This window comes from Corvus cornix, chromosome 28 (genome assembly GCF_000738735.6).
Source record: "Corvus cornix cornix isolate S_Up_H32 chromosome 28, ASM73873v5, whole genome shotgun sequence".
NCBI lineage: Eukaryota > Metazoa > Chordata > Aves > Passeriformes > Corvidae > Corvus > Corvus cornix.
In genome coordinates this window covers 4,654,307-4,681,876 of record NC_046356.1, presented here as the reverse complement: position 1 = coordinate 4,681,876, position 27,570 = coordinate 4,654,307, and the positions used below count along the sequence as shown (strand labels likewise).

The window sequence follows — 27,570 nt, the reverse complement described above, 5'->3', positions numbered from 1 at the left end:
CCATGGCCCTACAAAAGCCCTGTAACTCCTCTCTTTTCCTCTCTCCACAACCAAAACAGAGATTCCAGGTACCATTCTCCTTGTGCTCAACTCCACGAATCCAAACGGCTCCCGAGTGGCGGGATCTGCACCCCTGGGGAGGGCAGCTCCCCCTCCCTGAGCGGACTCCTCACCTTGGCCAGCCCTGCCCGGTGAGCTCCCTGGGACTCCATGTAGGCGATGAACTTGCCGAAGTCGCGGAACTCCTCCAGCGTGGGCCGGAAGGTCATGATCTTGCAGCCAGGGTTCTGCGGGCTCGGGTTTTCCGACCCCATAGTTCCAGTCTGGCGGCTGGAGAGGGGAAACAGAGGGACAAAGGAGGAAAAGGGGCAGAAAAAGACACTGGTTAAAACCTTTGGTCTTTAACTCCCAACTTTAATGAGTTCCACAGAAAGCCTGGAGAGATTTTTCATTTTCTCCCTCTACTCCCACAAGGAGGGATTTGTAAGAACCACCCTCTAACATGGATATGAGGAGCTTCTGACCAAAAATCCACTTAGTCAGGAACTCCCGATACCAGGATCACCCGAGAGCTCAGAGGGGGGCCAAATCTAGACCATGGGCTTAACATCTTCCCCCAGTTCAGCACAGAAAGCGGTGCCTCATCAGGATGGTGTCACAAAAATAACAACTTCTCACCACCTTCAGCACTGTCAGCGTGCAGAACTTGCCACCCTGCAAATAAGATGCGCAACTCCAAAACATCCAAAACAAACTCTCAAACAACTCGGGATGAAATCACAATCTTTTAAATGGCCTTCTTTAAGGTTATGCTGGAAATCTGTAAGGGAAATAAAATGTTTCAGTGGTGTTTCAGTTGCAAATATCGCCACGAGGGCGTTCTCCGCGCCGGAGCAGCGGCTCCCGCACGCCGAGCGCTCACGAGATGGCAGTGCTGGGCTGCGGGAGGATGAAAGCGACGCTGGGAAACGCATCCAGCGTGGCTTTTAAATCCGAGCAAAGCAATTGAGCATTTAAACCGATTTCAAACTAGCCAAGCAATATTCCAGATGCTCCTAGAAGTACTCGTAGTGCTAGGAAAACACAAAATAGAACAGGGAGCGCTCCCAGATCTGTGTTTGAATGGGTGAGTGTGGCACAGAACTCGCTCCAGAGACAGCAAGTGCTCCCAGCTTCTGGAATTAAAACCAGCATTGCACACTAATGTGGACAGATTCCACACTCAGGGCACCAAGGCTTAGTTTTAACTGGGTAAAACTTTTCATTTCAAAGTCACATGAACAGTTTTGAGTGAAATCTTAGAAACCAGAAAACATTAGAATTTTACAGAGTAACTTCTATGTAAATTTGTTTCAAAACAAGGATCTGCAAGTCTTAAGCCCTTCCCCAAGGCTTCCATAAAGGAATTTTATGCATAAAATCACAGTCAGAAAAGCCCTTCTCAAGACAGGAGCCAGAGATGCAGAGCCCAGTCCAGAATAAAATCAAATTAGGAATCCCAGTATTGCAGGAAATCCCAAAGCAAAACCAATTGAGGGAGAAAAATACCATTTCACTCCCTTCACCCCAACAGGTATTTCCAATTCCCAACAGAAATTGTTGCTGTTTGGAAACAAAAGGGCCCTTTAACCAACCCCTCCATCTTCAGGGTGGCCCTGCCCAAGGAGATTCCCAACCTTGCCAAACAAGGAACAAAAATTGCCTTTTAAGAACAAAAATTACTGTTTCAGGGTCAGCACTTCAGGAGAAACAGTAGATTGATCCATGCCCATGGGAGCGATTTCCTACACAACTGTTTTGCAGGAATACAAAAAGGAAACAGCATCTCCAACCCCTGGGATGAACCACGGGAGCTGGGGACCCATCTGCCAGAGGTTTCCAAAGACAAATGTGGATCCCCAGGAAAAAGGAGCTGAGCAGGGAGAAAAGGTGGCTGTTGGAGAAGTGGGACACGGAGAGAAGCCATCCCCAAAGCCCTGCTCCAACACAGTCTTCCCGGGAATACTCGAGCTATTTTTAAGCAGGGTCTGGAAATGCCACGGGAGCCGAGGGGAGCGGGAAGCCCCACCAGGCTCCTCGGGAGGAGCTGGCTCAGGAAAGGCGCCTGAATTCCGTCCTGAGGAGGAGCCGTGCCAGCACCATCTGCTCCAGAGAGGCCTTCCCAGGATTTGCAGCTTTGCCCACAACCAGGGGGAAAAACAAACAGTCAAAGCCAGGCTTTATCCCATCTTTTCCTCAAGATTATCTCACAGAATTCCAATTTTTAGTCAATAAACTCGAAGCAAAGAGTCAAAATACATGCTCCAGTAAGAAAGGGAGATCAAAAACTACTTCATGCAAAGCTTAATCAATTAATTAAAGGGTAAAACTACTTCCTGCAAAGCTTAATTAATTAATTAAAAGGTCTACTGCCTCAATACAAGCAGCATCACCTGGCACTCTGGAGTTCTGTAGTGCAGAGACAGCAAAGCACAAGATCTTTCCATGTTCAAGCCCATCTAAAGAACATTTCAACACCTACCCTAGATAATGTACATTTAGCTAATCAAACTAATTAAGCTATTACAATAAAATGGCCATGGAGCTCATGGAAGGGAGAATCAGTTCCATGACCTCAGTGAGACACAGGAGCTTCCCCCACCGGCCCCAGGAGCTGGAAACACCCAGGACACAGGGAAAGCTTGGGGAGAAGAGAATTTCTTTCCCAAGTGCTTCCCACATGGCAGCACTGATGTGTTTTGGAAAAGCAGTGCCAGGATTCAGTGTCACCTCCACCCCAGCTCCTGGGATCACACGGGACACGAGGCCAAGGCAGCGGGACAAGCCCAGGGCTGCGGCTGCAGCTTCACGTGGGATTTTCAGGAGATGGCCTCAATTAAACAGTGCCCTAATGAGCTCTCAGCATCACTGAGAGATTCCACAGCAGAATCCGACTATTCTGAGAACACTGAGAGCCCCTTTCAGCCCCAGCAGTGCTGCGGGTGAGGGCGAGACGGGAACAAACCCTTCTCTCAATACTGAAAAGGAGGATTCTGCAGTCAGAGCCCCCATTAGCTCCTGAAAAGAAGAGTGAAGGTATTTTTCTCAGCTGGATACATTATGTTTCTTTGTAAGAGAGTAACAACCTGAAATATTATGAAAACCTTCTAATTTTCAACCATTGTGAGGAAGCACTAAAACTTGTCTCCAGAGGCATGATCTCGGTGCACACAAAGAACTGAGTTTTAATTTCAATGACTTTTACATGAGACTTTTCCCTTCCAAAACTGATGTGAACCAAGACACTTTTGCAACTGAAATCCTGCACCTGTTGGCTGAAACCTTTGTACAGCAGAGAAAAAGTCCAAGACACCCAGCTGAGATCAATGACTCGAGCTTGCTAAAGGACTTACAGGACTGGGAATCCTTCTTCCAGGAAAAGGCTTGGGACTTCCAAGCAGTTCCCTGCTGCTGCCCCACTATTGATGTCGGCAGAGCGGATAATGCCAGCTCATTCTCCTGCACTTGTCAGCCAGGGGTGACTTTGACTAAAATAGTGCCTGTCAGTGGAAGCTAACGTGGCTTTAGGCAGCAGCACTGGGGCCCAGTCCTGCCCCACTCCCAGGGCAGCGAGCAGCAAACTGGTGCTGCTGGTTGGCTGCGAATGCCCCGTCATCGATCCGGGCTGGAGCAGCGACACACGGCAGCACTGAGGGCACAGCGCGCGCTTTGTTCACACAGCAACATCAGAAAACCATCTCTGATCCTGCTAAACAAAGTTAATTCTCAATTTCTCCACAGACCAGAACACAAGCTCCTGCAGAGCCCTCTGAAGGAGGCACCAGGTCTCAGGGTAAAGTTGTACCCTGGTGATGAAGAAGACCCTGCTACCCTGCGCATGACACCACCAACGTGGAACAAACCCACTCCTGAACCAACAACACCCCACAGGATTTCCCTTGGGCTGTGCTGGAAAGGACCACAAAGACCCATGGAAATACTCTCCCAGCCCTGCAAGCTGCTGCCAGCTCTGGGCACCCCGGTGAGGCTGCACAGGAGTGGGCACGGACTGGCACGGGTACCACACCCTGCTGAGGGGAGCAGAACCCCGAAATTCCACGGGATAAACAAAGCTCCGGCCACAGCGGGAAGCAGGAGGAAATCTCCCAGCAGCACAGACTTGGATGGGGACTGAGCTCCCACCCGTGGCCGTTTGTTCCTCTGCTGTGCCCAGGGATCGCCTGTGGTGCCACGGAACAACGAGACCTGGGACAGCTCTGGCTGCAGGGCTGGGCTTGAGGGGCAGGACTTGCAGGGAGATGGGGCAGAGCCACCAGCCCAGACACAGCCTCCAAGTGTCAGACATCCGAGGCACAAAATCAAACCAACAAAACGCAGGTTTTAAGCGTGCCTGGATTAACTTCTCCTGCCTCACTTAGTATTTGAGGCATTTCCCCAACAATAATGAGAACCCTGCTCATGAAAAACTCCTTTAAACTTTCTCTTAACTCATTATTTAACTGCTAAGTCCTGCACACAAATATTAATGGAAACCTCATGTGTTTACCTGAAATGGCATTTTCTGATGAATTAGGCTGGAACACAGAGGGCAGATCCTTCTATTTCCATCTACTTCCTTTCTCACTAAGCCAACAAATTACTCTGATTTCCATCAATTCTCACGGACCAGGCTCTGTCCAAAGCTTCTTAGCAGAATCAAAGACAAACTTCTGCAAGACATCAGGTCTGTGTATAAGATAGACTACTAAAAGCTATAATATTTATATATATATTAAAACTATCATGGTTATGTGGTGTAAGGATAACTGAGACAACTTTCCTTCCTTCCCCTCTATTCCCAAGAATCAAATTCCAGCATTTAGACAAACAAAGTGTAAACGTTCAAGTTTGAAGTTTGGTGTTGTTCAGCCCAGTTTTAAACAACTGTACAATTACAGCAAGGATTTAAACTTAACATCGTTTCCCCCAAAATATTTATATATTCAATTCATATCATTTTTAACATTCAAATTGCTTTGAGTTCTGCATAGCCTCCATAAAGGCTAAATAAACATAACAGAGGAAATACTTGGGAAAGAGGAACAGAGACAACATTCCCATCCTGCACAGGGATGAAGATCTACAGTGCTTGGGATTTGATAAATTGAGAGTTATTTTCTATTAAATTTTACACTCCACAAGGCTCCTCCACAATTCCAGATCCTCCTGTACTTGAAATCAAGCAGCATATGTAGCTCATTAAAGGAAAATAAAATTTTCCCTCAAAACACCCTCTTTGCTGTAGAAGTGCACAGTTACACATTTCTCTAACAGCAAAATTATTTAGTCACAAACAGTATTTAAAAGCAAAAAAAAAAGGTGGTTACATTTAAGAGCAATAAATCTGGATGACTTTAAAACAGTTTATTATTGCCTGAGGCAAGGTAGTTAGCATGTAATGGTTATTTCTGACTAAATCCAGATCAGAACCTCAAAAACTCAAAAGTTTTACTGAACAGGCAAGATAAACTCACCCTAAAACCACACAGATCAGTTCACAAACCACTGCTGGGGCCCAGTCTCACCCAGGACTGCAGGAACCTCAGTTTGCTGCATGGCACGAGTTATCTCTGCTGCATTTTATTATCTTCACTGGATTTACTGCAAGGCTTTAGGAGTATTTCAGAAACAACTTCAGAAATAAGCATTTAAAAAGGCACCTCATGCGGACTGAGCCCGTTGAACCTGAACAAGAATTCCAAGTTTTAACCCGTGGCACCTCAATCCAAGGCAGCAGCACTGCAAATGTTAAAATAAAGCAGCCCATAGTCTCTTATTCTTAGGGGAAAGAACATCAGAAAGCTTGCAAAGCAAACAGGAACCTCGACTACTGCAGTGCTTTGCCCAAAAGGTAATTCCTGCATCAGATTAATACCTTAATAAGGACTAATTCCCAGTTTTCCTTCCACAACCCTGCCAGAACGACAAGCCTGGAGTTCTCAGTAACTTGCCCAACTTCTCTAAGCTCCTTTAGATTTTTATAACAAAACATTTCAACAAATTGGGTTGTCTGAGGCGTTTTTGACTATCCTGCCAATATAAAACGAAGCCCTTGGCTGCTTTTGTGCCCGAGGTGCTGCCCGGGCTGGGTGTGACACACTGACCCACATTCCAGCTCCCGGCACATCCAGCGCCAGGGAATCGCCGCCGAGCAGCGGCAGCGGCGGCTCGGGGAGCCCGGCACGGCTCCCGCAGCTCCCGAGGAACCTCAGCGCCTGCCCCGCACAGGGCGGGGAACCCCCCGGCTTCTCCCAGCTCACACCCATTTCACACCTTTTAGCCCAAACTGCAACTCAAGGAGTGACAATTTAAAACCGAAATCGAACCCAAACCTTCAAGGTGAAATGAGACAATTTGAATCTCTCTGAGCTCAGTTTTATCCAGGTCTCTCCGGAAGCTGCAGCTCAAAACCTGACACACCCCTCCCAGGCAAAGCTGTGCTGCTTGTTCTGCCAACAGAACTGAGATCAAATATGGGAAACTTCATAAAAACTTCTTATCTGCACCAAAAAACTCACCAAAGGCCTCCCCGTTGCCCTGGGGGTGTATCCAAAATCGTGAAGGAATAGCAGAAAATCTCAGAAATCACTTAACCCCCCCCCCCCACCAACTTCCAACATGCATTTCTTGGGCCATATTCAAATGCAGGATTTCTAACAGATTTAGGGAACAAAAGGGCAATCCTACATTCTTCAAGAATCTGGGAATTGTGGCTTGTTCGTGAGCCTTATGAAGCAGCAAAGAAATATAAAAATAATGAAGCTTCAGGTCACTGCTGCCATGAGTGAGGCACACACAGACCAAGGAAGGGCAGAATACAAATGTGTTCTCCTGTGTAATCCAGTAAGAATATGATTGAGGAACTCTGTCATTTATAAAGGAGAATTATTTACTCCATGAAAATATAAATGAAAATAAGTACCTTAATTAAGCCACGGTAGCAAATGACGCTATCCCTAAGCTGTGACAAGACAGAACATATTTGGTCCAAAACAAAGGTTAAAAAGAGGAAATCTTATTAAGCAGTGATCAGTTTAGTGGAGAACACTGAAAATGGAAAAACACTTTTCTCATCCGGTGATAAGACATTAATATCCCCCAACCTGTGTGAAATGAGAGGATTTCTGCCAACATTTTGCAGGACTCCAGGATTTCAGTTGCTACTGCAAACGGACAAACCCTCTTGAATTCTTTACCAGATGACAAATAATTATTTCCAGCAGCGCCTTGTGCAGCCCCGGAGGATCCCAGTGGCATCCAAATCCATTAAGCAAATCCCTCACTTGTGGTGACATATTTAGCTGTCATCCATCTTTGCTATTAACAGATGCTCCAGTGAAGGAACGCGGAGCAGCACAGGCACTGCAAACCCTTCCCCAGCACACCCTGAACCCTGAAGTGAGTCAGGAAGGGGGGGAAATCACCAGTCCCGAGTCCTCCTGTACTGCCCAGAATTAATTAAGGAATGCCAAGTTTCTCCTGACTGCCAAGAGCTTTCCCTTCCCGCTGCCTGGGTGGCTCAGCCTGCAGCTCACAGTGATTATTTCTGCTCTCAGGTGAATTCCCTGCTCTCAAAAATGAGATTTAAACTCGCAAGGTGAATCAGAGCCTCCTGATGCTGACATTGTTTGCTGTAGTGCAGCTGGACATCCCAGGAGGAAATAAAACAACTCTGCATAAATGTAAAATCCCCACAGTGCCTTTCCAGCAGGGCTGGCCAAACTGGTTTTCCCAACTTGAATCAAATTTCTTGTGACCTTTTATATGGAAATAGCTCAAAGTTTTCAGGAGCTGCCTGTATTTTGGGTGATCTAAAACACCTACAGAGCTGGGAACTCTCACTTTATCTGTTAAATCTTTCTCTGGTGAATGACACGAGTTGAGGTGAGAACTGTTTCCAGTGAGAGCATCACTGTGCCCACAGCTCAGGTTAACAGGTGAGTACTTCCCATGGACCAGTAACCAGGATTATCTAAAGGAAATGGGTGGGATTCCCCCTGAAAGTGCATTTTGCTGTTGACTTCCCATCAAAAGCTGGTGAAACCCCTCATGTGTGTAAGGTTTACCTATAAAAGCCCATGTTCACCCTAAAGCCAAACTTGGAGAGTCAGACCTGTGTACTTTGGGTCTTTACCAAAGTGTTCTGACTTACTGACAAATCTGACTCCTTTTATATATTTTATATATGTATAAAAATATTTTATGTCCTTTTGTATATATATATTATATATTTTATACATAATTTTTATATATAGAACCACATATATTCTGGTCCCACTGGACCAGTTAAGGGAATTATCTCTTTCCAATCAGCATAAAAAGGAGAAAGAACAATCCCCCATGGAGTGTTAGACAGAATTTTCCTGTCAAAAGATGCTCCAGTGAGTGTTTCATCCATGAACATTAGCTCTGGAACAAGGAATCACTTTACATCCACCTACATCTCCTTTGCATGGGAGGAACTCCTGTCTCCAATGAGACAGGAACAGCCCTGGATTCCTTTAGGATTCCTTTTGGCACTGCAGGAGTAGGTCAACCTGCCCCAACTTCCTTCTCTTGTTACAGGGAAACCCAAGAATTGGGAACTTGCTGTCACAGAGCAGTTACTGGGTCCTCCAACAGTTACTTGATGTAATTGCTGAAGTGTAACTGTAAGTTTGCGATTCTAGGCTTAAGGTTTCCCCGAGTCTGTGAATTTCAATGAAACAGGAAAAGGAAACAGATGAGAAAAAACCGAAAGTTCCCAGGAAAGAAGCAATGTTGTGGGTGAAATGCTATTAGGTTTCAGATGGACAGAGCTCCTTAAAATTAACTATTTTTGGTTAAAGGAAACTTAATTTTGGGAGGGTCAAGCTTGATATAACACAGATTTACACTGGCCCAGCACAAACGAGTTACAGAGCAAAAAACCAATGTCCCAGGCCAGAAGAGCAGCACAGCCCCTGCGAGTGCCCAGCAGGGCCCAGTCCCTGCAGCAGCTTTATTAAAATACAGAAGGAGCACACGTAAAGCTGAACCTCATCAGTGACTTTCATTCTTCAATACCAAGGTGTCCAAAGCAGCCTTTCTGCAACAGCCCTGGCTCCTAAGCAGCTTCAAAACCAAGAACTCCAGGAAAGCCAAGAACCACCTTTGGATGAATCACAGAATGTCCTGAGCTGGGAGGGACCCACAGGGATCATCCAGCCCAGCCCCTGGCCCTGCACAGACACCCCAAATCCCACCCTGGGCATCCCTGGCAGCGCTGTCCAAACGCTCCTGCAGCTCTGGCAGCCTCGGGGCCGGGACCATTCCCTGGGGAGCCTGGGCAGTGCCCAGCACCCTCTGGGGGAAGAACCTTTCCCTGAGATCCATCCCAACCCCCTGATACAGCTCCAGCTGTTCCCTTGGTCCTGTCCCTGCTCCCAGAGCAGAGCTCAGCCCCTGCCCCTCTGCAGACCCTCAGGAAGGGTTTCTGAAGAGTTCCCCTTCCACCACATCCCACATCCCATCCATCTTCTATCTGTTTCTGCAAACAAGAGCAGCTGGAACCCGGGGAAGTCACCAAAGCGTGACCGGACACACAAATTCTGCAGCTCTCGAGTGTTTCGGGGCTGGGCACCCCCGTTCCCCCTGCCCGGGGACACGGGAGGGGCTGCGCCGGGGGGTCCCACTCAGGCCAATAATACCACACACATGAACAAGTAATACAGGAATTTCAAGAAAGAAAAACAGAAGAAAAGAGCTTCGGTTTGGCCTCAGACTTTGACAGTCTCCGGAGGAGGAAAATAGAGATAAAAGAGCCAAACCCCACGCCGGTGTCACGTTCCTGCCCCCGGTTTTCCCAGCACGGAGCGTCCGTACCGAATCACGGACCCAGCGGCAGCTTTTGCTCGCCCCCAACCCACGGCCCCGAGCCGAACCCCCGGAATCGCCATTTATCCACGTTTATGGCCCAAATCCCCGCGATGGCGGTGAATCACCGCCGGCAGCCCCGGGGTGCGGGGAGCCCCGGGCCGCCCCTCGCACCGCACAGCCCGAGCGGGCCCGGGGACTCGGGGGGTCCCACCCACACAAAGCGCGGCGGCGCCGGGGGTGCCGGGCCCGTCCCGAGCCCGGCCTGCGGGGGAGGCCGCGCAGAGGCTGCGGCCGGCGGGGCCAGAAGGGAGCGGCAGCGCCGGGGCCGAGCCGGGGAGCGGCGGGGAAGGGGCTCGGGCCGGGAGGGGCGGCGGGAGCGGGCCGGGCGGCCCGCGGGGGGCGCGGTGCGGAGCTGCGGGGCGCGGGGGCGGCGCGGGGGCCGCTCGGGGCCGGGCCGGGGGCGGCGGGGCCGGGCCGGGGGCGCGGGGGCGGCGGGGGCGCGGGCCGGCCGTACCTGCGCGCGGGGCCCTCGGCGGCGCGGGGGGCGCAGCGAAGGGGGGGCGCCCAGGCGAGCGCAGCGCCCCGCGGCCACCACCTGCGCCCGCCTCCCCGCCGCGCCCATTGGCCGCGCGCGGCAACGCCCTCGCGTCCATTGGCCGAGCTAGCGGTGACGGACGGCGGGGTCAGCCAATGGTGAAGCCGCTCGCCGAACAACAAGGCGAGCGCGGGCGCCGATTGGCCGGCGGTGCCGAGCGGCGGCCCGCCCACCGACGGGCGGGGCAGCAGGGAGCGCTCCCGTCGCTCAGGCGCTTTCCGCCAGTCGCACGGGGTCATTGGCTACCGGCGGCCCGCCCCCAGCGGCCATTGGGCGAGGCGGGAACCGGGCGAGCGCTGATTGGCGGCGCGCGGTGCCCGTCGGGCGCGGGGCGGGGCGGTGAGGACGTGAGGAGCCGCACAGCGCGGGGCGGGGGCGCTGCGGCCGCGCTGCGCCAATGGGGGGAGCGGGGAGCGCGCGCGCCCCGCGCGGCCGGGCGGGGCACGGCAATGACCGGGGGGACAGCGGGACCGGGGGGGACAGCGGGACCGGGGGGACGGCAATGACGGGGGGACGGCAATGACCGGGGGGACAGAGGGACCGGGGGCACGGAAATGACCGGGGGGACAGAGGGACCGGGGGGACAGCGGGACCGGGGGGACGGCAATGACGGGGGCACGGCAATGACCGGGGGGACGGCAATGACCGGGGGACAGAGGGACCGGGGGCACGGCAATGACCGGGGGGACAGCGGACCGGGAGCACGGCAATGACCGGGGGGACAGAGGGACCGGGGGCACGGCAATGACCCGGAGGGCAGCGGGGCCGGCGGGGCACGGCAATGACCGGGGGATCAGCGGGACCGGGGGCACGGCAATGACCGGGGGGACAGAGGGACCGGGGCACGGCAATGACCGGAGGCACGGCAATGACCGGGGGCACGGCCGTGACCGGCGGGTCCCGGGAACCATCGATCCCCATCCCCGCAGCCCCCGGCCCTGCCTCGCCCCGCCAGGGCCGGGCCGCCGCCCCCGGCAGCCCCCGAGGCGGAGCCGCGGCCGCGGCAGAGCTACGAGCCCGGGCCGGAGAAGGGGACGGGGCCGTGGGAGGCGCTGCCCGGGGACGCCGGGAGCCGGCCCTCGGTGCTCGGGGCTGGGGACACGCTGGGGACCGGGCACAGCTCGGGCGATGCCCGCCCCAGCACCGGCTCCAGGTGCTTCCAGCCTGGCTGCGATTCCACCGTGCGAGCCCGCCGGGACCCGGAGCTATCGGGGCATTTGTCAACTCGCACTCGATTCCGCCCTCAGACCGTGGATTCTGCGCGCTCCCGAAACAGAAGCGGCTCCTTGGTTAGTTTCTTGCTACTGTCATTCCCTTCCCCAGTCTTTACCCAGGACACTTTGTTACCATTCCCACCTCGGACATTTACAACAGAAATGTTCCGGCAGCGAGGGGGAAGTGAAACATCACCCAGCAAATCATCTCCAGCGTGAAACACAATTCCTTTGTATCCACAGCCGAACCCGCTCACTTTGTAGCACAGGAATTTTAGGCTTTGTAATTTGGGACAGATAATTTTGGCAGATCTCACCAGAAAGTGTCTAATTTCCAGAGGAATTCTAATTGTTGCTTTAAAAAGCCACTAACAGAACTGCACATTGGCACCTATGGAGGAAACAAAGTTTGTTTTTCAAGTTCCAAATAACAACTAAGCCAGTAAACGAAGGAAGTCACTGCAGTTATTTCAGTTTAAATGCAAAAACACTTCTTCACTTTGAGTCACTCACCCCCAATTCTCCCCATTGCAATACAGAATAAAAAGTGGAAGGACATTTTCAATGAAATCTGAATATCTGAAAGTGTTTAATGTTAACCCCGACCTTAAAATAAACTTATTTTCAAGAGGGCAGATGGTGCTACTGCCACTTAATTTCACAGCTTTTGTTTTTACCACCTTAATGTTACTTTATTTCCTTCATCTGCATTTGTTCAACCTCAGTGGTTGAATTCATTCCTCTGGTTTGTGGAGATGCTCACGCTTGTCCTGTAACACCTCAAATACAATACAGGACTTGGCACTCGCAATAATTTTGGGGTTTATTCATTAAATGTACAAACAATTCCAACTGCCAGTTGATATTTGGATTTTAGAGCAGTGGAAATCTAATGGAAGTTAAATGAAAAGCTTAGGGCAGCTTTAGTTTTTAAGCTGAACATTACATATGCCCTCACTAGTGCCTAGTAGCAATTATGTCAAAGAATATCAAATTAGTATTTTCCAAATTTGCAGTGAAAAATCATAATGAAAATCACAGCCCTTAGAAAAATAAAAGGCTTGGCTTAATGGGACATAAATTCAAATTCCTGCAGAAGGAACTGGGTTTGGAAACCCACTTTGGATCAAAAGAATTGAAGGAAAACAGTTGACAACTAATTTGAAAAGATATTTATTTTGAGAACATCAATTTGCACATTATACAAAAAATTGACAAATTAATCAAAAAAATCCTATAAAATGTCACGGGATTTTTTTCCCTAACATATTAACATAATCACTTTCCAAGGGGTAAGAGTTGAGGAAACCAAAAAGAGGCACATTTGTTCCAGTCTGTCTGCAGTCAAGTGTGATTAAAAACGTCCCTGTCTTGCTGAGGTATCAAACTGCAAACTTTGGTAATGTTAGAAAGAGACCACGGGAGCCTTCTCAGAGGCATGGCCAATACAAAATGGTTCATAAAAAAGCCAGAATTGATTATATTTCGTTTCCAGGTAGAAATGCAGTGAAACAAAGAAAAAAAACCTCCCTAGTACACCTATCACTAGGAAACCTGATCCTCTGCAAATCCCCACTAATCACACACAGCTACAGTGATCCACGTTCCCAAAGAATCCGGCTGGCAAGTCACAACAATTCAGTGCTTATGAAAAAAAAAGATACTGATCGTGATTCAGAGCCCAGTCTTCCAGCAAAGGACAAAAGGCACTTAAGAATGGCTTTAGGAGATTCCACAATGGCATTTCGGGACAGGGGACAGCGCCTGGCTGAACAAATCCTTCCCTAAGAGAAGCCCAGTGAGGTAGTACTTCATATTGCTCCAACCACTTGGCTCTAAGCAAGCAGCCTTCTGGTTCTGAGATACAAAATTAGCAGGAAATGGCTTTTTGTCAAATGTATAAAACCCAGTTCTTACAAAAAATAGCAAAAACCACTTGTGATACAAAGCCAGGAACCATCTTGTACAAATGGAGTATCAAAATGCTGCCAAGGTGATGCACAAGTCTACCTTGATGGCCAAATCCCCAGACAGTGAAGATTGTTCTAGCAACCAAGCCATTTTTGGAATAAAACATAAAAATAAAGGGGGCACAGGGGCACTCTGAGAGCTTTCCTCATCATTAGCAGCCTCACCGGAAGCACTTTCAGTCCATTAGAAACAAATAATTCTGTGCTGATGAATGGCAGGTTTGAGGGGATGAAAAAAAAAATAAAAATGAGAAGTTCAACATAGAGAACAAAAACAAAATCCACGAACATACAAAAGGATAATCCTTGGAGTTTACAGTTTTTTTAAAACCAAGGAAGACTTAAAATCATTTGGGGGGGGGGGCGTGGGAGAAAACACAGACTACCATTTTTTTGTTTTAAATTAAGCCCAGGGGTAGGTTTGGGGGGAGGGAGGGAGGGGGGAGGGAGGCAGGAGGGAGGGAGAAGTGCTTTGGGGATCACCGGCCGCTGCCGTAGCCAGGGAAGAGCTGGGTGAGGACGCTCTGCAGGGCCTCGTTCACCTCCATGCTGTAGCTGCGGCCCAGCTCGTAGCGGCACGCGGGACAGCTGAACACCGAGGCCTTGAAGGACCTGTCCAGGCAGTCCTGGGGACAGAAGCCAGCAGGGGTCAGGGATGGGGAGTTTGGCTCATCCGGCACAGCCCGGGCACAGTGAGACAGCCCCGAGATTCCTGGGAAAGGCCCAGAGCAGTGCGAGGCAGGAGGAGGGAACAAGAGCACTGCACTCCAGCTGGGAACATTCCTGCTGGACACAGCAGAGATCAGGGAATTCCAGCCTGCTTTGGGTTGGAAGCACCTTAAATCCCATCCAGTGCCACCCCTGCCATGGCAGGGACACCTCCCACTGTCCCAGGCTGCTCCAAGCCCCAATGTCCAGCCTGGCCTTGGGCACTGCCAGGGATCCAGGGGCAGCCCCAGCTGCTCTGGGCACCCTGTGCCAGGGCCTGCCCACCCTGCCAGGGAACAATTCCTGCCCAATATCCCATCCAGCCCTGCCCTCTGGCAGTAGGAAGCCACTCCCTGTGTCCTGTCCCTCCAGGGACTTCTCCAAAGTCCCTCTAAACCTGACTCACGCTAAAGGAGTAATTCCTGGCAAAAAATTCCAAACAAACCAACCCCCCTCCCTGTCAGCACCGAGGAGGCAGCTCCAGGCCCAGCCCAGCAGAGCCCAGCCCAGCAGAGCCCAGCCCACCTTGCAGACGTTGTGTTGGCAGACGGTGGTGACTGGCCGGAACACGACCTCCTGACAGCAAATACACAGAAAGGCCTCCTCCACTTTATTGAGAAATTTCTGCAAAGAGAGCATTCGAATCAACTTAGTGCTACTACTCCCTGAAAAACACACTAATCAACCCAAAACCCCACCCATTAAATGCAAGGGATTGCTTTGATCATAGAAAGATTTTCAACAAATCTTAATATGCAAAAACCACTCCCATTAAACCTGCTGGGGATGTTTACACTAAAATAAAATCATTTTAGGTCTGAGGCTGTTCTTTAACTTGGCCAAGGGTTTGTGTCTGGGGACACCACAAGTACAGCTGTCCCTTTATTTCTGGGGAAAAGGGCCCAATGTACCGGTCCGTCTTTGAGAGCTTCTAGGACTTCATTCCACAGTTTTTCGTTGGCTTCATCACTTTTTATAAGAGATTTCTGCTGGGATGTCAGCTTGTATGGCTCAACTTTAGTTTTCTTTGGAGTCTCTGCTGGGGAGGTGACGAGTTTCTCCTCCCCACCTGAAAGAAAACACAAAGATTTTTTTTAAACAGCCAACCAAGAAAACACCAGAAAAGAGCAACCAAGTAAAACGCGCAAAACCTCCAAGGCTTTCTCTTTCCACTTGCCTACTCCACAAACCTGCTGATTTCCTTTTCCTCTTCCCTTTCCCCGGGGTATCAAACTCATCATCTCCATTATTTTCTTTTTCCTTATCTTTGTTTGCAACAGCTTCCAAATATCCTTCAGGATACTGCAGGGAAACAAAACAAAGAGCATCCAATGCAAACACACCAGGTCAGACTTGCAGACCAAGACAGGTCCACAACTGACCTCTGGAGACCTGTTCCAGGGGCATCTTTAATCTATTTTAAGCAACAGATCCCTGCTCTAAGCACTAATGCAGCCTATAGAAATTCCATACCAAAAAAAAAAAAAAAAAGGTGAGCTTTGTCCTTTTAGTCTCCTGATGTACAAAAACAAACAACACAGCAGACTGGAAGCATTTGTGTCCCTCTCAGTCTCAATTTTTACCTAAGGATCATCCTCAGTAAGAACAGAAAAATCCCTGCTCTCCATCGAGTTTGGAGTCCAGGTGATGCCCCAAGGCAGTACCTGCATTGTCAGGCCAAGTTTTTTCATCCTGTCCTTTCCCTCTTTGGTCCAAGGAGCAGGTTCTTCATCATCCCTTCTAAGCAGGTAACGCCACACTAGAAACCCAGATTTCCCTGTTTCAGGCCAGTATTTCACAACCTGAAAAAGTCAGAGCAAGTCCATCACACTCTGTAAAAACCCCCATGGCCATAACCACATCATCTTTTCCTAACTCAGCCAGCAAATCCCAGCCCTCCTTACCTTGTAAATGCCATCGTATCTGTTGCCCTCCACAGGAGCGTACTTGCTGTGTTTGCCTCCCTTGACGTTCCTGACCACCCGCACCGGCTTCCCCGCCCGCCAGTCCTTGGCCTCAGCCCCGTGCTTGTCGTTGATGGGGGCACTGCAGTTCAGAGCCAGGGCTCTGCAAGAGACGCCAGAGTTCAGTGTATTTGCCTTAAATACCAGCACTGCCATGGAACCTGTGTAACACTGACACCTCTGCACTCCTTGAACCTCCTGATGGGGGCACATCTTAAACAGCTGATTACTCCTGGCATTACCCTAATGCACCAGCATAGATCACTTCCTCCACTCAAGTCCAGGCTTATCTGTAAGAGTAACAGCTCAGAATTACAAATGGTCTGGTCTCCCAAGGTGACCAGTGACTGCAAATGTCTTCAGAAGAGAGCAGAGCTCCTACCCCAATTTACTGCTCTGTTCCCTAAGTTTCAGCCAGTATTGCATGTGACACGAACACCACTCACAGTTCTGTCCCAGTACAGTGCACTGAAAGGACCATTCCCATTGTGCAACTGATCGCAGCCTAAACCACAGCCCAGACCCAATTTTGACAGTTTTTCCACTTAGTCAGCTTCCTTGGATGCAAACAGGCCAAACAATTCCTCATGCTGACAGACTGCCAGGTCTGAGGGTAGAATGGAGCACAAACGTTGCCAACCTGTTCATGTTGGTGAGTTTCTGATCACAGGACTGCTCTGCCGTGCGTTTGTTCCCAGAGAGGTCTCGCCCTCCACTCCCTGTGTATGTGAAGGAATTCCCATGATCCTGAAATGAACACGGATGGTTTTGACACAGTCACAAAAAGAAATCAATAAAAGCAGAAGAGTCTTTTAACCAGGTAGGGTATACCTGCGGGGTAGTCTCAAAAAAGGAAAGATGCTTCCTGTGTTTAAGCTCCCAGTCTGGGCCAGTCTCTGGCTCTCCCTCAGGCTGCCAGGAAAGGAGGCCAGGGTGACAATGTCTTGTCACAACCCTGAGCAGTGCAAGGACCCCTGAGCAGCCCAGGGCTCACACAGGATCTGCTGGAAGTGAAGAGCTGGCAGCACAGCCTGTGGGATTGTTCAAACTGTGGGTGCAAGGGAGACCTTGGAAAGTCAGAACTCCGGGACCAAAAGCTGACATAGGGATATTAAACTGGGTTTAGATGATCCTGTGGCTCAGGTTGTCACAGATTACTGTAGTTTTTCCTTGCCTCATTTCCTTCTGAAGAAGATAAGTGAAGATGGGCAAGTGTTTAATGTAGAGTGCAATAAGTAACGAAGGCCAAACCTTTGTTTTAACAAGTTTGTTTGGTTCTGTGCATAAATAATCAGAATCCACTCACTATGTCATCTTCATATCCTCCTGCCAGCACCAAGGAATAGGCCCCATCGTTGCTCCTGCCGTGAATCCCTGCCACATGGGGCCTGTGCACCCCAGACTCGCTCACCTGGAAAACAAAAACGGGTTTGGAAGGCAACTGCTCTCAAAGGGCCCCACACAGGACTGGGCTTGGAGCTGAACTAACTGTGCTATTTCACATTTGCTTTCCATGTATCACAGGGTGAAACTGCTCTCACCATTATCCTCAAAACAGCTCCAGACAGAAGAAAAATAAAAATGCCTCTAAAAAAATAAGCCATTAACTGTATCAGTAAATTGAACACATAGATAAGGTTTGTGGTGCACATCTAAAACTTTGGCTATTTCTTATTGAAATTGTTTATAAAAAGGCTCCAGGTACTTAAGAATAATACAGATATTAAATATTTGTATAAAGTTTTGAAAGGGTTGTAATAGCAACTTTCCCTCAATACTCACAAACAAGATCTGGATAGGCCAGTGCTTTTTTCTCCCCCAACTTTCTAACAGGACGAGAAACCTTCTGTTTCATATAAGTGGATATCTGAGACACCCTTACCAGAGCACACTACACACCTCCAGGACAAACTACTGGAAACAAATATATTTGCTTTGAGTTTTCTGAGTTACCAAAAAGAGCACTAAAGCAAAATAAACCAGCACTTGATGGGCCCAGACAATGCAGCATTAGTTATGGAACACTTGATCCAGACAAAGCCAGAATTCTTTTCCTTCTGCACTTCCATATCCAGCGACACATGCATTTCCAGATTAACTGTTTCAGGTTTCTTGTAAGAGCTGGATCATTCCCACTTTTCCCCACAGTAGGTCAGTCCAGGATTCAGCCTCATACCTGAACTCTGAATTTCCACATGGTGCCAACAGGAATGCCAGGAATTGGTCCATAGTGGTTGGAGGGGACAATGGTGCATTCCTTGGTGCGCCCAACACACGCCATGCCCTGGACAGAGAGCAGGATCAGCCAAGAGCCCAAAGGAACAAACAAAATTCCAAGTAAAACAGCTTTGGACTGACCTTTCCCCAGTCTCTCCGGGAGGAAGAATTAGCAGATGCCATCTTTTGTTTCTTTTTACTTTCTTTTAATTTCTCTCCTGCTAAAACCACCTCACTTGCATCATTTCGACATTCAGGGCAATACCTAAAGTCAGTGAAAATTAACAAGTAGCAAAGCCTTCAGTTAGGAGAATTTCCTCCAAACATAGCGAGCTATGTTACAATTTCCCCATGTGAAACCAGACAGGACATGGAAACACCTCCATACAGGAATTTGACCTACAACAGCTCCTGTCCTTGCACCAGGCACTGCAGATGTGTCAGGAAAGAGCTATGATATAAAATCATTGTATAAGATGTTGAAACAGGGCAGAGGGAATAAAGCAGTGCATTTCACTAACTCTGTATCTATTGAAAGATATATTTCACCATCCACATCTCTCACTGTACATGTTTCATTTTCAAACCAGCCTGAACTGATGATGAGGCCTGGAACCTGCCTGCACTGACCCATAAAAGCCACTGCACAACTGAAGCCTCCCAACATCAGGTTCTCATTTGGTCCTCTTTGAGTCCCAGACTGGTTTGGGTGGGAAGGGACCTTAAAGCTCATCTTGTCCCACCCCGTGCCATGGCAGGGACACCTTCCACTATCCCAGGTTGCTCCAGCCCTGGCCTCAGGCAGGTATGTGAATTAAGCATCTAGATCCCAAAACTAGGAAAAGGAGTGTGCAAGCCACCTGGCTTAAAACCTACTCTCATTAAGCTCAAGAAAAGCTAAGCAGTTCTACTAAAAACAACCCCAAAACATACATACCCCTATACAGCCACAATATGGCCACTGAAGGGCAGCTTCAAGGCCCGGACCTCACTCTGTGCTCCTAATTAGATGTACTTGTGACACCCCACAAACCTCCTCAGAACTTACCAGTCCTCATCATCTGGAATTCTGCTGAGGGGAGGGTTGAGGCAGTAGATGTGGAAGGCCATGTCACACTCGTCACACATGAGCTGCTTATCTGGATCCTGCTTCCCTCCACAGATGTGACAAGCACAGACCCTGCAGGTCTTGTTTGGGTTGTCCTTGCAGGCTTTACACACGGGTCCACTCTGTCCTGTGGGCAAACAGAAACCACACTCAGCAAGTGCCAAGATCCACTGGAAATGGTCAAAGGAGGCACAACTAAATGTGTCTTGGAACTCTTAATCCTTTGATCCTCACAGAGGCAACTGGCAGAACATCACAAGGTAAGACAGACATGCAAGAACTCCACATCAGACTCACGTTTTGGGGTACCAAGACTGATGGGAGAAGCAGTGCCTGGCTCTTCAATTTTATAGATTTCATCCACTAATATAATTGTGCAGTCATTCAAGGAATCACCAGCTTCCCTAGAAGAAGTTGAGAAAAGAGATCAGACTTCATCCCACAGCTCGTGTTCACAACTGTGAATGCATCAGACTGCTCTGCTACTAAAAATCAAATCATTTCCATGCAATTAGAATTAACCCCATTTTGTCTCAGGGAGAATCCAGGCACTTGTAGCATTTCAATTATCTAGAGTGACTGTTCCCCCTGCCCCCAAATATATTTCAGACTAATTCTTCTCATATTTTATAGCTAAAAAGTCAAAATCACTGCGGTGCAAGGAAAAAAGGAGGAATATTCTGGAAACTCTGTCAAAATTACCTGAAACTTAAAAAAACATATCCTTTTTTTCCTGAAGTTGAGAGTCTCCTTCAGGAGAGAACTGGAATAATTTTTCATCACCTTTATAAAGTGAGAGTTCATTCTACATCATCCTATCTCCACAAAATACTACACTGCAGTTTTTGTAAAGCCATTAATGGATAATTAACACATAAACAATAATTTGCCTCATGGCTTTGCATCCTTTCAGCATTAAGTGAATCCGTGGATCAGCATCCCTTAAAGTGTCCAGTTCCTCAGTGGAAGCTGATCAGAACTGCAGTATGCTGAAGTTAATCACCCAAAAAGGACAGGCCACTTCTCATCCGTCCCCAGCACTTCTGTTGCACCATTCTTTGCCAGCAGAGTCACTCAGACCTCAGAAAGCCAAGGCAGTGTTGGGGAATTCCATTTATTCCATGTTAGGAACTTGCTTACCCAAGTAATATCTTTGCATTGAGCTCCCTGGTCATTTTTGTTTCTCTTTTTTGCAGGATCTCAGCATCATACCAGAACCCCCTCTCCTTTGGCTCATCAGGGTTGTAGTTGACCATCACCACCTGCCCCACCTCCAGCTGGTGCCACTTCAGGATGGTCCGTGCCCGAGCCCGCACGTTACTGGAGCTCATCTGCACCACCCCATTCTCTGGATAACTTGAAGGGAGCAACAGAGAACAAAAATCCGATTCAACATCAGTTTTGAGGAGTAACAGGTTTTATGCAGACAGGCTGATTTTGCTGAGCAACACAAGGATAAAATCTCCTTCTCCCACACAGACACAGCCAGAACCAACCATTCTGACTTTGCTACTGTTGCCTCCCTTTAACACTTGGACACCAGCATTTCCTATGAATGCTGGTATCCATAAAGAAAAGATTCCAGCCCCCTGGAATTCCAACTGTAAAACCTTACAGTTACCAGGGCTCAATGACATCATTACTATGTCACTGCCCAGTTCTGTTTTAATTTGTGCAATATCTGCAATAAAATTTCTCATCAACAACATGATCCAAATGACTTTATTGGCCAAGAAGGCAACAAAACTCACTCTTCATATTTCACATGATAAATTACATCTTCTTCAGGGACAGCTGTGGGCTGGTCAGGACCTGTGCAGCTCTCAGTTGATTCACTGGTGGGTTTTTTCCTGGTTACATTCACAACCTGGGCTTCAAACCACGCCCCCATATCCGTGTCCCGAGCATCCACCAAGTCATTGATCTACACAGAGCAAAGTGTACAGCTCACCAAAAGGGATTTGCAAATTAAGCATTCATTTCCAATCTACTTGAAGATTTAACCATCTCAAGAACTGCACTGTTATCAAGATATTTAATTGATCACCTTAAGAATTAAGATTTCCTCTGCTTTCCTGGTCCTGTTGTGCAGCCCTACAGTCTGCTTAGGTTGAATTTGTAAGGTTATAAATCCATTCTACACCAGCACATGTAAAACCAGCCTTGTTACCAAGCCCAAACCATTATTGGCTAGTCTGTAACAGAGTTTCAAAGTGTCTTGCTCATAGTCTGGCAAAGACATCACTAGATCTGTAATAAAATCCATTGAAACAGAGGAGTAAAATAATTCTGAACAGCTGCTTGAGACTTTCTTTTGTTCATTCAAGAAAAGTTTCAGCTTTGACAAATGTAGTGACTCCAAGCAAAAATATTGGGAAAATTTTTAAAAAATCAAACCAGACACTCTGAATGCTTTTTTTTTTTTTAATCAATTAATGTATTGTAGTTTTAGTTGAAAAAAACCTAAATATTTTGACCTACAGCATGTTGCATTTAATTGGTTTGTGGGTTGGTTGGTATTTTTGTCTTTGTTGTTGGAGGGTTTGAGAGGAAGAAAGGAACTGCCCACACAATTGGGGTATGAAAGATTTTCAGCAATTCCCCACCACAGAGGAACAATTGCCCTGGCAAGGCGCAGTTCTGAGGGCTCTCCGTTTGTGAGGACCCACCTTGTAGAGGCCGAAGCCGGGGTCGGTCCAGTCGGGCTGAGCTGCTGTGCTGGGCTGTCCCTCCAGCTCCAGGGCACCCTCCCCGTTGTGGGAGCTTTTGTCGGACTCGCTGGGGCCGGAGCCGCAGCCGGAGTCGGTGTCCGAGAGCTCCGAGTCCTTCTCCTTGCTCCCAGCAGGCAGCACGGCCGGGCTTTGTCTGACCAGCAGTTGAACAATATCATTCAGCCCCACGCTGTAATCGAACAGGGAGTGACCATCTTCCATCTGCAGGGAAAGCACCAAACCATCTGGTTATTGCCTCCATCGGGGCTGACTCCAACCACCCATCGTGCTCAGACTGGCTCTGCCCGCCAAGATCGACCACGTGGCTTTAAAACCTTTATCAGCCACTAACTGGGCCCTCCTTCTCTCTTATTCCTGCTATTTAAATGTTCTTTTTTCAATCACCCCCGCAACCTGCGAGAGCAAGGCTTTCATGCTGCCCTGGACTTGCTACCCAGCCTCTATGAGATCTGGAAAAGTTTTCAGCACATTCCCTAGAAACATCAACTAAACAACTACAGATCCCCCACATTCTCATCAGGATTCAAAGAAAATTCCACACTACCTACAAACACAAAAGGAAATAATTTCTTCCTCAATTCAGACACATCCCAAATGCTACTGCAGACTGGTCTTTGCATTTTAATTGTGCGTGATCCAGATCATTGTTACACCACCTCCATTAATTGTAGCATTAAGTAGAAGCCAAAGAGTTAATCACACACTCGTCTCCCGGCAAACACACATTTTTTCCATTGAAAGTAAAATCAAAAAAGATTCAATTCAACTTGAAACTACCCAATCGCTCTTTAGCGTAGCCAGGTGTGTCCTAATTTCACACCCTCTCTAATTTTAAGAGTTTATCTAGAGTTATATGCAAGTTTGGCACGGTTTGTAGTCAAATCAAGACCTAGTCCCTGCAAAAAGAGAAGTGCAGAGGGAGAAAGAGGTCCCTCAATAACCTCTCAAAAGCTCTAAGGAGCACAATCATTTTAGAGTTAACATGCAAGGCTGGAGCCCACGGAGCAGTCAGAAGTTCAGACAAGCTTCCCCACATATTTAAGGTCTGACTAAGAAATTATACAGGAAATGATCATCCCCTTCCAGCCCAAACCACCAGAAAAAGCAGTCCCTGGAGCTTTGTTCTCTATCAGGGGGAAGCAGAGCAAAACCACAAAAATTTACACTTCACAGGAATCAGTATGATAATCCAATTCTGATTTATGGCATCAAATGGCTATGGAACAATCCCTGGAAATCTGACTGCACAGGAAGAGATCTGAGCATTTTGCTGGTTTAGAGATGAAAACTCCTCGAGCTATGTAAGAACACACCAGAAACTGGTTGTTTCTTCTTAACCAAGAGACAATGTCACACACATGGAAACAACACCAGCACAGGACTCAGTGACAACAGGTGCAAACCGAAATGGAAGAGCACAGGAACAGGACAGGAAACCACAGGAGTTCAAAGCACAGCCGGAAAGAAGAGCCCGGGACTGAAGACAAACCTCTAACAAAGGAGGCAGGTTTTAACTACCAGCTAATTTTCTAACCCCATTTAAAAAATGTTCATGAGTAAGAAACTGAACATTTCCAGGGATCCCAAAAGCCAGACAAAGCACAGTGGGAACAGGGCCTAAGAGAGGCTGGATCACGCTGGGGAACGTTTCTGCCTGAACTAAGGAATACTGGAACTGCAGGAGGAGGGATTCCCTTTGTAGAGCAAGTGCATCCTGACCGAGAAGTCACCGCTTCTCCTGAAAATCTGTTTTACCCCGGTTGTCTGCACAGACTTCAGGCTAAGGCTGACAAGTGGCACCTGCCCTGAACCAATCCCCTCTTATCACTTGATTTACAACACAAATGGGTAATTAATGCATCTAACCCAACAGAAAGGTGCGTTACACCCAACAGCCCTTCAGAGGTGTTTCACCATCCTACAAGCCTCTTTTTATATTAGAACTGGTACCTGAGCTTAGATTGAGGCTAGTCCAGGTGTATTTCCATGTTCTACAGCCACACCTGCTAATTACAGAGTACAGTTAGCACAAGACTGCCTAAAACAGAAAGAAAAGCAACTAGAAAAAATTGTCCATCTCCAGCCAACTCAGTATCTCACTGATTTTTCTGAAATTAAATCCTCTGATCAACCAACCACCAGATCAGGAGTTTCCCTCGCACGAAGGTTTAGCAGCATAGGATTAGGCAGAATATAGCAACTGTATTTTAAAATGGTTTTGATTGACTTCAGTGCTAATTTAGTTACATTATTAACTCACAGGAAAGAAAACAGTTGTACAACAGCGATTGTAAACGTATTATTGAGAACATAATACACCACTGAGCCACACTCAAGTGCTCTGTACTTAGTGAGAATTTGACATGAGAGCCGAAGAACTTCAAAATCATGAGTTGCTTATCCCAATTTACAAAGAAAAATGAGATCTTCACGGCTCTCAGAGCGGTGAAACGTGCAAGGCTCAAAAACATTAAGCACTTTAAAGACCATAAAATTACTGGTAATTTTCAGACACTTCATAAAGGCGATGTCAAGGCAGAAGAGCAACACATTAGATGGAAAATAGTAAGGGAAAGTAAGAATAAAGGCTACTCTGCAGCTGGCTCCTCTCCTTGCAAGCCCACGGGAGGAGCAGCGCGGGAGGGAGCCGGGGGATCACTAGATGGCAGCAAAACCCCTCATTTCCACGCAATTAAAAATAAATAAATTAAAATATCCGTCCTCAGCTGGAGGGGGAGATGAGCGGGGGGGAGGACGGGGCCGGGCGGGGGTGTCCGTGCGCCGCGCTGCTGCCGGTCCGAGGCTGTCAATCGCCCCGCCGCGCCGGTACCTGCTTGCCGCGGTAGAAGAGCCGCTGCCGCTGGGGCTCCACGCCGAACACCTCGTGTATCCGCAGGCGCAGCCCCTCCACCTTGGTGAGCTTGGAGAGCGAGTCGACGCGGTGCGTCTCGCTGCCGTCCATGGTGCGCACCTGGATCCACATGGCGCCGGTCCTGCCCCGGGAATGGGGACCGCGCTCAGGCAGCGGCACCGGCGGGGCGGGCCCGGGGCCCCGCGGCCGCGCCGCCCTCACGCGCCCGCCGCACGCCATTGGCCGGAGGCCTGGCCGGCTCGGGCGCTGATTGGCTGCGGGGAACAAGTCCCGCCCCCCCACGCGGGAGCCTAACGGCTCCGCTCGCGCCGACCGTATCTCGCGCCACAATTGAAACCCGCCCGCCGCGCCCACGCGCCAAGTCTCGCGCGATCATGCAAATGAGAGATGGGATAAAGGGGGGCGGGGGGAGCGCGTGGTCTTAAAGGGGCCGTCACCGGAGCCCGCCCGCGCCGCCGGCGCGTCCCCGCGGCACGGCGGACACGGCGGGGCCGCGCCAGCCGCGCACAACCCGGGCCGCGGCCCCTCGACCCGCACACCCATCCCGGGGCAGGAGGGGAATCGTGGGGTGTCAGCGACCCCCGCCGCGCCCGGAACCGCCCCAGCCCGGCCGCGTCATCCCCGCGCACCCCGCGGGGCGATGCCAATCCCCGGCCCCGCAGGGCACCGGTGCCGCCGGCACCGCCCCTGAAGGGCACACCCCCCGCCCGCGGGCCCGTCCGGGGGCGGAGGTCGGTCCCGCTGTCGCAGCCCCGAGCGACGCGTCCCCTCCGGGGCACCCGAACCAGCTGTCACCGCCCGGGAACCGCGGAGCCACCGGCGCGGGCAGGGCGGGGAAAGCCCTGCGCCCCTCTCTGTCCTCCCGCTCCCGGTGCCACCGGCCGCTCCCCGGCCCGCCGCGGGATCGCGGGGCGGTGGCGGTGCCGGGGTTTGGGGGGTCCCGGCGGACTCACCGGGGTGCGGTGCCGGGGTTTGGGGGATCCCGGCGGACTCACCGGGGTGCGGTGCTGGAGCCGGTGCCGCGCGCGCTCTCCGCGGGCTTTGGAGTTTGGCGCGGAAAAGCCCCGTGCGCGCCCCGCGCGCGCCCATTGGCCGCCGCTGGCGGGAACGCGCGGCCGGGGCGGGGCCGCCGCCGCCTCCCGGGACCGGGGGGGTCCTGGGGGGGGAACGGGACCGGGAAAACACCCCCTGGAACCGGCACTCCCGGGGACGGCAACGGGGATCCCCCGACAGCGACCGGCCTGGCGCTCCCCGCTCTGCTGCGCGGGGGTGGTGGGGGCGAAACCTCCCAAATCCCCAAGGGCTTCATCACCCCTCAACCCCTGGGGCCGCGGGCACGGTGCCGGTTATTGTCCTAAAACAATAGGACGGTGAGCCCCAAAGGGAGAGGAGACTCCAATGACCCCCCTCTGACAGCCACCCTTCCCCGAGGTGTCTTGTCCCCCTGGGGGGCTCCAGGGCCTACCCTGATGCGAATAAACCGAATAATCCGAATGATGCGAATAAACCGAATAACCAAATTCGAATAAACAGAATAAGCCAAATAATCCAAATAATCCGCAAAAGGGCTCTAACTCCCCAGGCCGTTAGCTCCAGGGGGGCTTGTGGGGCTTGTGCAGGGCCCCACTGGTGACAACGTGGCCTGGGTGACACGGCAGGGCCACGGCGTGGCCGTGTGAGCCGGCAGAAAGGGCTGTTCTGGGAGGATGTTTGTCCCTAAGACCGCTGATGCTATGAGGAAATTAAAAACGGTAATATTTGCTTAGAGCAACCATTGGATGGGGGAAAGCGTGGCCAAGAGGCCCCTGAGAGAAGTCTGCTCGAAGAGAAGGATGAAAGACCGCGGACTGGCGTGTGTGGGGGCTGCGGGAATGGCGGCGCTCAGCGCGGCCGGAACAGCCCCGCCGAGGCTGCGCCCGCCCGGCCCCGCGGACAAAGGAGCACGAGGCGCGCGGGAGGCCACGGCAAACCCCTGTTTCCCGTGTTCCCCCTCCCCTTCCCCACAGCGCTCACCTCTGCGCTAGAACATAGCAAACCAGCGGGATGTGGTGCCCTCCCGCCCCCGGGTTTGCCGGCTGCCGGAGAGGACGCGCCAGGCAGCGCCTCTCCGTGTTCCACTCCCTTCCTAGGATCCGCCATGGACCCCACTGATAAGGCACGGATCACAGGCTGGAAGCCAGCGGCCTGGATTAGCTCAGAGCCAAAGGTCTGGGGCGTGTCGGGGCACACAGGCCACGGCTCTGACCCGCGGCCTGCAGCAGCCAGGCTTCATTTCCTCCCAGGGCCGAAGGCTCTGCCTTCACAGAAAGTCATT

At 50.2% G+C, this 27,570-nt stretch overlaps 2 protein-coding genes and 1 long non-coding RNA gene across 8 annotated transcripts in view; 1 reads left to right on the top strand and 2 right to left on the bottom strand.

Moving 5' to 3' along the window:
* KDM4B (lysine demethylase 4B) overlaps positions 1 to 10,470 on the bottom strand; it is a 72,513-nt gene extending 62,043 nt beyond the window's left edge. For 3 of the 4 annotated variants that reach the window (XM_039566101.1, XM_039566104.1, XM_039566105.1), the window contains exons 1-2: positions 10,391 to 10,470; positions 174 to 330 (exon numbers count right to left, since the gene is read on the bottom strand). In XM_039566101.1, the coding sequence (XP_039422035.1) occupies positions 174 to 314 (141 nt within the window). In that variant the 5' untranslated portion in view covers positions 315 to 330; positions 10,391 to 10,470. Of the gene's footprint in view, positions 1 to 173; positions 331 to 4,546; positions 4,710 to 5,513; positions 5,536 to 10,390 lie in introns of those variants that run through there. The other variant, XM_039566102.1, reaches the window with a different exon arrangement.
* A 1,019-nt stretch (positions 10,471 to 11,489) lies between these two features.
* On the top strand, positions 11,490 to 12,341 carry LOC109146332. Its single transcript, XR_002048301.2, has 2 exons — positions 11,490 to 11,760; positions 11,846 to 12,341. It is a non-coding gene; the product is annotated as an uncharacterized LOC109146332 (long non-coding RNA).
* Positions 12,342 to 14,076: 1,735 nt separating this feature from the next.
* On the bottom strand, positions 14,077 to 26,330 carry UHRF1 (ubiquitin like with PHD and ring finger domains 1). 3 transcript variants are annotated; one of them, XM_039566397.1, is made up of 17 exons: positions 26,252 to 26,330; positions 25,215 to 25,377; positions 22,322 to 22,585; positions 21,404 to 21,576; positions 20,793 to 21,008; positions 19,950 to 20,056; positions 19,593 to 19,779; positions 18,686 to 18,809; positions 18,504 to 18,611; positions 17,634 to 17,738; positions 16,968 to 17,074; positions 16,268 to 16,430; positions 16,028 to 16,165; positions 15,554 to 15,665; positions 15,275 to 15,432; positions 14,889 to 14,987; positions 14,077 to 14,281 (listed from the first exon to the last, which is right to left on the bottom strand). In XM_039566397.1, exons 2-17 carry the CDS (start codon positions 25,365 to 25,367, stop codon positions 14,135 to 14,137), a joined length of 2,361 nt encoding a protein of 786 aa, XP_039422331.1. In that variant the 5' UTR covers positions 25,368 to 25,377; positions 26,252 to 26,330; the 3' UTR covers positions 14,077 to 14,134. The 3 variants fall into 3 exon arrangements, with proteins under 3 accessions (XP_039422331.1, XP_039422332.1, XP_039422333.1); XM_039566398.1 differs by having other exon boundaries at positions 26,210 to 26,293; XM_039566399.1 differs by lacking the exons at positions 25,215 to 25,377; positions 26,252 to 26,330 and adding an exon at positions 24,335 to 24,390.
* Positions 26,331 to 27,570: the final 1,240 nt, after the last annotated feature.